Source organism: Bidens hawaiensis, unplaced genomic scaffold (genome assembly GCF_021521415.1).
Source record: "Bidens hawaiensis isolate Kalapana, Puna unplaced genomic scaffold, B.hawaiensis_p1.1 tig00021037_1, whole genome shotgun sequence".
Lineage (NCBI taxonomy): Eukaryota > Viridiplantae > Streptophyta > Magnoliopsida > Asterales > Asteraceae > Bidens > Bidens hawaiensis.
The window spans coordinates 247,103-256,385 of record NW_027493255.1 but is presented as its reverse complement, the minus strand read 5'-3'; the positions used below and the strand labels follow the sequence as shown (position 1 = coordinate 256,385).

The 9,283-nt window shown below is 34.1% G+C and overlaps 1 protein-coding gene and 1 pseudogene across 1 annotated transcript; one reads left to right on the top strand and one right to left on the bottom strand.

The window, feature by feature from the left end:
* Positions 1 to 233: 233 nt before the first annotated feature.
* LOC143562592 (protein C2-DOMAIN ABA-RELATED 3 pseudogene) lies at positions 234 to 938 on the top strand (annotated as a pseudogene).
* Positions 939 to 1,201: 263 nt separating this feature from the next.
* LOC143562583 (DNA polymerase epsilon subunit B-like) lies at positions 1,202 to 7,932 on the bottom strand. Its single transcript, XM_077050344.1, has 13 exons — positions 7,767 to 7,932; positions 6,835 to 7,015; positions 6,207 to 6,360; positions 5,506 to 5,637; positions 4,727 to 4,804; positions 4,530 to 4,634; positions 4,345 to 4,425; positions 3,237 to 3,367; positions 3,059 to 3,153; positions 2,878 to 2,977; positions 2,639 to 2,753; positions 1,751 to 1,861; positions 1,202 to 1,559 (listed from the first exon to the last, which is right to left on the bottom strand). Exons 1-13 carry the CDS (start codon positions 7,924 to 7,926, stop codon positions 1,413 to 1,415), a joined length of 1,590 nt encoding a protein of 529 aa, XP_076906459.1. The 5' UTR covers positions 7,927 to 7,932; the 3' UTR covers positions 1,202 to 1,412.
* Between the last annotated feature and the right edge of the window lie 1,351 nt (positions 7,933 to 9,283).

The following is a 9,283-nucleotide window of genomic DNA, read 5'->3' as shown; positions in this document are numbered from 1 at the left end:
ATTAGTAATTATGAAATACAGAAATTTCATCCATGGATTATAAAACGCAAATTTAGTATATCACAAATAAATATTTTTGTACACACGATCCAAAATCGAACCGATTTCATTACAATCACATCATGTATTCAATGATCAACAACACCATTTCTTTTGTTCTGTTTCAAATTCTTCAATCATTGCATGGACAATTTTAACCAAGAAAATTTCCAAAAACAGGAGGAAGCTGATTAATGGATATCCCTCCGGGTGCTCTTAGAATCACGATAAAAAGAGGCGTCCATCTCGCCATTCGTGATAGCAAATCCAGCGATCCATACGTCGTCATCAAGATGGGTAATCAGGTCACGTCATCTTTCATGTTGTTCAATTAATATAATTAATAATTTAGAGAATGATGGTCTTAATATTAAATGTTGTTTAAGTTGGTATATATATATACAGAAACTGAAGACTCGGATTGTCCAGAAGAATGTGAACCCTGAGTGGAACGAAGATTTGATTCTTACCAATATTCAAGAACATGATCTTCCAATTTTGTTGGTATGTCTTTCACATGTGAATATTGTCTAGGCAACCCTGGTAACTACGGTTTTTGGAAAAACGAATCCGATATGTTAAACCTATGTATGTATCCATGATTGCAGACAGTGTACGACCATGACAAATTTAGCAAGGATGACAAGATGGGCGATGCGGAAGTTGACATCAAACCGTTTCTAGAGGCACTAAAGATGAAGCAAAAAAACTTCCCGAGTGGGACTGTTTTAAAGAAAATACAGCCTGATCGATCAAATTTACTGGTGGAACAAAGCCATGTAATGTGGAAACGCGACACGGTCGTTCAAGATGTGTGTCTCAGATTGCAACATGTGGAACGTGGTGAGGTGGATCTCGAGTTGAGTTGGATCAACCCGCCTGGTGCAACCAGCAATTAGGAGTTGTATTTGCCATGAAAAAGAAATAGACATAACTAAAAGGTTGCAGTTGTAGTGCACTTAGAGTTGTATTTGCCACACCATGTGTCATTTTTAACGTGTCTCTTTGGTACATGTATTTAATCTTAGTTGTCACAACACCACTTGTAGCATGCATATAAAGTATTAAAGAATCACCTATGGTCAGGATGATTTATCCCACACAAAAATTACAAGTTTTGACTCAATCCCATTTTGACTCGTTAATGATAACATGAAATATAGATCTAAAGTTATGAACCAATGATAAACAGTCTAACGAAAACACATCATACAAAAGGCTAGATATCAGATGTGTACACCAACACAAATAAAAACACTATACGAAAAGAAAACACTACTAATAATACTTATGTGATAATAACAAATTTGTATTTTCTTTTGTCACAAAACAGTGGCCTTTGAGAATATAATGATCAGTCGAGTATGTTACATTCAAGATTCCAGAGCTGACAGTTCAACTTCTTGATTGCAAGGCCGATATACCACAAAAGTGAAGTCATTTGAGAAAGAACCGGGATTGAAGCAAGTAATACCCGTGTATTTGAAGGCCTTTTGTTCGCTGTTGTCGCCTAATACAATCTGTAATAGGTCAAAACACAGTGTCATGCGTTAACTGGCTTCATGATGGTAAATTTGGCAATACATAATTAAATAATGTTTCATCTCCATTCTTTCCATTTTAGATGTGAATGTTGTAATCAATAATCATCAATAAGCATGGCAAAATATAAATGGTCATGCGGATAACATAATAAATTTTAGAAGTTTACCGTATGTGGAGTTGGATAGAGGTGAAGAGAGTGATCATAATTCCATACAATCGGCGCTACACTCAAAGGAAGAGGACACAAATGACTTTGATGTGTTATGGTAGCAACAAGCTGCATGCAAGATAAGATATTTTTCAGTTAGTTCAAGTTTATACGATGACATGGCACTTTCAACCCTTAATATGAAACAGTCAATTGGGATTAGAGCTACTCGAGATCAGCTCGCTAAAAGCTTGAATAGCCGAGCTTAAACAAGCACGAGCGTAAATAAGCTTGTTTAATATATAGGCCTGAGCTCGAGACGGCTCACGAGCCTACACGAACCCAATTACTTGTATAACTATATTTAATATGTGAATACATATTTATACAATAATTATTATAATGTGTAACATTCTTAAAAAAATAACTAAATCATATATATTACGTTATGTTATGTATATAACTTATATTCAAAACATATAGATAAAATTGACATAAATGTATGTAAACTAATTAAGAAATAATAAATAATAAATGGGCTGAGCAAAACCACCGCGGAGCTCGAGCTTGAAAAGCTACTCACGAGCCAAGCTCAAACTCTGGAAAGTTAAATGAGCCACGGCTCGCTTTCACCCCAAATAGGAATTCAATTTATTAATAACTGATCAGATGGGTCAAATAATTTTTTTCTAGTAAATACAGCAGGTCAAAGTCATATAACATTGTAAATATAACTATTATAATATTATGTAACAAAAATTATGCAGTTTTAGTAATCATATTTAGTAGGATAGTTATGAAGTTCAAAAGGCATAGAAAAGAGCTAGCAGCCTGACCCATTATGACTCAAATGACCTGTTACCCACCCAAACTAGTATTCGAATGATGTCAGAGAAAGTAACTCACATGCTCAAAATCATCACTGGTTTCTTCTGTTGAACGAGGAATCAAACACGATTTCTTCATTCTGTGCAGTAGATCGTGGCGAAAGAATACTATTTCTTGGGTGCAAAACTTCATTCTGAAACCAAAAAAGAAAATCATGTTAGTCATAAATATATACATAACCTGAACTCGAAAACGTTGATTGAATTCGGTTCGAATTGAATTTCAGGTTTCCGAAAAAGAAATAACTGCAGATGAACCTGCATGGATTGCTTGCAAATATGGCATTCGGGATATGCTTTTGAAGCTCCTCGGTTATATATTTAGGTAAAGCACACCGAGGTAGAACTTTTGAAGGCCCTAAAATTATAAACAGAAAACAATAAATCAACAAAATTACAAACAGAATTAGTAAATAATAACACATACAACATTCTTCACCTGCATCATCAGGTCCCGGAATGAAAAGGAATTTACTGTGTTCTTTTAATCGCTGATGGCTTCCAATTATTTGCCCAAGGTTTGCAAAATCCGATCTATCACAAAATTGTTTCTTTTAAGTTAGATTAAAACAGATAATAATAGTTGACTCATAGTTAATACCGAGATAATCACTCACCGGATACTTGAGATAGAATTGAATGCACCATTAAACGGGCGTGAACAAAAGTTTCCCATAAACACAAAGAGAGAAGGAACGACTTCAACATTTTCATAACCGTCTAACACGATCTCGAGCTTTGCAATGGTCTTTTCTAATAAAAAAATATAATCAGGATATTAGACGATGCATGCAAAAGGTTACTACTAGAGGTGGTAAAACATGCTGGTCAAAGTAGGGATCCTAAACAATTTGTATTCGCGGGTTGGCTGGTCCAGCTTGACACGATCTTGGAAATCTTGTCAGGCATATGAAACCGCGCATGACATGAATATTCACAGTTGAGACGAACACGGCCCGTTTAATCCAATATTTTAGGCTTGTAAACAAGCCAAACATCCACAGACATATATGAACAGCCAAGAGTTGTGTGTTCATGTCCGTTCGTTTAACTAATTAAACAAAATGTCTGTTCATGTCCGTCTATTTATTAAATAACCTAACATAAACGAACTACTTGCCCAACGGTTCACTAAAATATATAAAACAGTTAAATTTCACTTTTAGGTTTTAAATATTGATATAAAATGCCCAACCAATGTTATTTATAATATAAAGCACATTTAATAAAAAAATAATAAAAAATGGGTTGAACAGGTCAACCTGCAAACCCACTAGGTTGCCTAAACGTGTTCGCAGTTTTACCCAAATCCATTTATACTAGAAGTCTAGAACCAAACCCAGAACTTGGTATTAGGTTCGTGATGTGCTTCAATCTCGTGTCAAAAACTCACACCCCTGATAAAAAATACTTTGCATAAGTTGGGTTGACCCTAAAGACTTTTGTACAAAGTCTAAACCTCTTTATAAATAATTATATTGTCTCAAGTATGTTCAGAAAAATTATATTAATTCACTAATAATTTATCTTATTGAGTAAAATGATTCAAAAAGCTTTATGCATTGAATATAGACTTTGAGAAACTTTTGGTTCGATAAATCCACTTGATAAATTTCCTTTTAACTTTTATCTTTGACCTGTTTGAGATTAAAAAAACACAAACCAAATCGACCCATTAGATAAACGAGTCAAAACTGTCACATCTAATTAATACAAACTCAATACCTCCTCATGGTCCAACCAAATGTCAGACAGTATAACAAACATTTCATTAACCGCCCTTGATTCCATCTCTGCAAGTCTGAGCTGGAAACACAATTAAGGAAACTTCCAAAACAAATTACAATTCAAGCTGACGTGGCAACTGAATTACAGTTATTATAAGCCTTAAAGGGACTTAGAAAGGATACAGTGTCTTCTTTTGCAAGTGTTTGACTACCAAAATAATTAAGCCCCGTAAATAATGAGGTTGACTTCTCTCGGTCTTCTAATGGTGGAAAACCAAATGTTTGAACCTGCGTGATGATCGAAGTATGACTATGAGTTAGCAATGAACATTTAATGAATGTGGATTTTATTAACAGAAAAAAAAAGTATTAATGCCGACCTGGAAAATACCATCTAACTGCATTTCCCCTTGAGCTAAAACTATACTGTTCTCAGTAAAATACCCTGTTGTTATTTTGTAAGTAATGTTAAGAAAAAACTATGTTACTCTGCATCTCGCGTATTGTAGCAAAAACCCACACTAATAATTAAGACACGTTGTAAGCTATAGAACAGTATAAAAAAAATTAGTACAATTTTCATGTATATATTTGTTTTAAATAAAAGTTAAAAAATTGGTATAAACAGGTTCGAGTCAGTAACGGGTCGAACCCGCAAACCCATTTAGATAAACAAGCGGGTTCACTGGCTGACATGTTTAACCCATTTGTATTTAGTTTATTTTTTAAAATGTGTTTTATGTAATAAATTAAATTGGTAGCGTATCTTATGCAAACATTTAAAACTAAAAAAGAAATTGACATAAGATTTAATAATAATAATAATAATAATAATAATAATAATAATGCAATTGTTTTATACAAATTTGTATTTTTGTTGTAAAATTGTAAATCAGAAGTAATGATATGTGAAAACAATAAAAAATAAAAAACTTTCGGGTCAACCCGCGAATATGCTTGTCGTGTTCGAGTTCACATGTCTGACACGATTTTCGTGTTCGGGTCAAACTTTCGGGTTCGTGTCGAGTCAGTTCACGAACATAACCCGTTTAGCACCCCTAGTGATTACTAGTCTTCAGCTATAATCAAATTCCATGTTAAGCAGTCAATTAAACGTAACACAATTATTAAGCAACAAAAATCAAATGATTAAGGATATAGCATTGGTGAGATTGACTTGAACAGCTCCTGTAAGGTCTTCTAGGTAGAAGACCCCATCTTCAAATTGAGATATAACACCCATCACCCAACTTATTCCCGTTCGTCCCACCAGAGATTGAATTTGAGATATCTACAAAATACGAAAATAAGCAAAACTTTTAGACAAAAACTTCACTCACAAATTGCAACTGTATATATAGGGGCATGTTGTTTTAGAACCAATAGTATGTTGAAAACCACGAAAACTGCAGTAGACATGTATTTTTTCGCTTCAACGATAAAGATTTAATTGGATAACAATTTTTATTTATCTCTCTCCAGTCTCCACTCCTTTGAACTTATCTCCTCTCTCGTGATTATTTTTTTGTTAATATATAAATCTGTGCACAGATGAATATAAATGTGCATGTAGTGCATGTGCATATGTTCGTTCAGATAAAAGACTATCACTATTATATTTTTCTAAAACAAATCTTAAAATTGTTAAAATCTACATGCATTCTATTCAATTTATATAATAAATACTTAAATAATATACGATTTACTGTTGTTCTAAGCTTCTAGCGTATTTCAAGTCTCAGCATATTATTGGTTCTGAGATGATCACTTTACATACATGTACACACCCACACACATATATATATATGCATGCGAGTGTACGTGTGTGTATGTGTGTGAAAAAGTAAATGAGAAAAAAACCTCGCAGCTCCCAAATTCAGATAATTCGCTACTAAATGAAGGCCTAGAGAATTGTGGAATCCGTGACAGCCTTTGAGACAGCAAAAGAAATCGATCCCTATACAACCAAGCTTTTGAAAGAGCGTCACCATGAATTGGAAGTGCCCCTGCGTGTCTACATTAAACAAAAGACATAAATGACATGTATTTCTTTCAGTTAAAATTCCATCTTAAATGAATCGATGTTGTTTAATTGAACACGTGTTTTTGTTATTAAAAAATATAACATAGCTTTGGTAGGCAAACACGATACAACAAATAATACCACGGATTTAAAAGAGTTACTAAAAAAATGAGTCAGTACATCTGCAACATATTGCAAATTCAAATGTAATTAACACATATAGTAGTAGATGAAATAAGAAACTGTATTGGTATATTTATTGTGTGCATGATAGAGTAACATGGTATATATAGAGATGATGTTACACTTGGATGTGTACTGCAACTTCTGTAATAAAATGTGATGATCATGTTAATTAGCATATAGCTTAGATATTGGTTTCCTAACCTTTGACCTTAAAAGTTAATAGAAAAACAAACAATGTATAACTAATGCAATGCAATCACATACAAAAAAGAGACTTACTCGCTAAATATCTTTCTGACGGGATCATAGCGAAACCTTGGAATGTTGAAGGCGTCAATTACACTAAAAGCCATTGACATGTTTGTACTAAGATTATCATCATCATCTACAAATGCAGATGCAGCTTGAAGGTTGTTTACAGCACGTTGTACCGGCTCCTTATCCAAAATCGAAGATTCCACTGTCTCATTTTATCAATATAATAAGTTAATTCCACAAAAATTTATCACTCTTCCAAATCAAAAAAGGGGCCCCAAAAAAACAATAAAAAAAAACTACATCATGTTTTTTTATATATAAGGGCAGCTATAATTTTTGTATGTATATTAGATCTTAACAGTTTAGGATTTGAAAAGGCAACAACTTTGAATCAAAATTAATAATAATAATAATAATCATTTTTGGGTTGGCATGTGTAACTCGTTTTCAGGTTGACCCGTTTAACCTATTTAGTTAAAATGTCAACCTGCACTATTTAAAATCAGATCGACCCACTAACGCATTTATGACTCGTTTAAGCCAATTTATACAACATACAAACCCAATTAACACATTTACAATAGAGGTGTAAACGAACCGAGTTGCTCGTTAAAAATTAAAACTGAGCCAAGCTAAAATGAACTCGAGTCCAAGTTTCACAAATCGAGCTTGAACCGGCTTGCAAGCCTAAACAAGCTTTTTAATTTGACTTATATAATAAATAAAAATAACAAAGTAAACATATATTATATCATATTATAGATAAAGTAATTAAAAACTTAATAAATAATAAACGAGTTGAGATCTGGAGCATTTTTAAGTTAAAACGAGCTAATACCCTATCCAATTCCACCAAAAGTGTCAATTACACAAAACCCCCAAAATAATAATAATAACCCTAGGCTAGGGTAAATCGACGCATTGGTAAATGAAAGTTGAAAAAAAATAGGTACGTGATTGTAGTTTAAGCTCGTCGAGGATGAGATCAAGGGCTTGGTCTTGGTCTTGATAGTCAGAGATGAATGAAAGGATGAGCTTTAGGGCTTCCACTTTGACTGTGTACCCACGCATCTTGCACTTGTTGGAAACCTTCATCCTCATCTTCCCACTCATCTTTCCTCAGTTTCACAATATTATTATTATTATTATTATTATTGTTAATTGTTAATTGCTGTGGATGGCAAGCAGAAGCAGAAGAATGAATCAATCAATTCAACTGGTTTTGAGGCTCCTTGCAAATGGCGGGAAAACTGCCGTCAATTGTTTAGATCTCCCTCCCACCATTATTATTATTTCTTTTTTAAAAGTGGTATGTTGTTTTATGGATGCTTTTAAACTCGGATCACATATCGAATCGGACCGGGTCAACGTTACTCAATTTAAAAAACTATGTGGTTATTTTACTTACATTTAAATAAAATAAAAGGAATATACTGATTTCTTATTGAAAAACAAGATATAAAAATATTTTTTAAAAAGAAAGAAGATTATTAGGGTATGTTTGGTTGGAAGTAATGGAATGAAGAGGGAATGAAATGAGAGAAGGAATGGAATGAACAAGGGAATGAAATGGATCATTACCATTCCGTTATCTTGTTTGGTTAACCTATGTAAATGAAATGAATAATAATTACTTTATGTTGTTTGGTATCCAAAAGAAATTATAGGAATGAAATATAAACAATAAAAATATTCCTATTCCAATATATATATATTTTTTACAAAAAAAAACCTGAAATAGCGACGGTGGTGATGGTAGCTCCGGCGACGAAAACGGTGGTGGTGGCGGTTAGGCAGGTGGTTGTGGTGGTGGGGGTGGCGGTAATAGCATTGGTAGTGATGGCGATGGTAGGGTGGCGACGGTGGTGGTGGCGGTTATGGTCAGGTGGCGGTGGTAGCACTGGTGGTAAGGTGGTGGTGGTGGTGGCGGCATAGGTGGTGGTGACAGTGACGGTCAGGTGGTGGTGGTGGTGGCGATGGTAGTGGTGGTGGTTGTTGTTAGGTGGTGGTGTTGAGAAAGTAGGGTGAGGGAGGAATGGAATGAAAAAAAAAGAAGGGGGTGGGAAGGAATGGTTTTGGTGGAATGGGATTCCATGTGTAATGGATGATTCCATTCCATTGAGTAACCAAACATCACTTTCTTCATTCCCACGTAATGAATCATTTCATTCCCCCTGTCATTCATGCATACCAGACGCTACCTTAAAGTGTTAGAAAGGATATTTGTAACATCACAAGTTTCTTCGGTATTTAAAGGAATTGTGTTTAACTAAATTATAGAAAATAAATGTAATTATCTAAAGTAAAAGGGGAATAAGTGTCATTAGATGAAAAGTTAAACATAAAACTCTACCATCTCCCTAAAAATGTAGCCATCATCTCATTTATAATCATCTTAGCCTCCAAACACATTCTTTAACAAATTCTCGTTTTTGAGAAAAATAACCCACAAAGACACGACGATTCCCGG

Excerpts from the sequence above, each read along its gene's own strand:
- LOC143562583 (XM_077050344.1), bottom strand. The coding sequence starts at position 7,926 with ATGAGTGGGAAGATGAGGATGAAGGTTTCCAACAAGTGCAAGATGCGT. Across the intron at positions 7,016-7,766 it reads CGAGCTTAAACTACAATCAC|TGGAATCTTCGATTTTGGAT; the intron begins GTACCTATTTTT and ends AAAATGAGACAG. Across the intron at positions 4,805-5,505 it reads AAGTCAATCTCACCAATGCT|AAAATAACAACAGGGTATTT; the intron begins ATATCCTTAATC and ends AACATTACTTAC.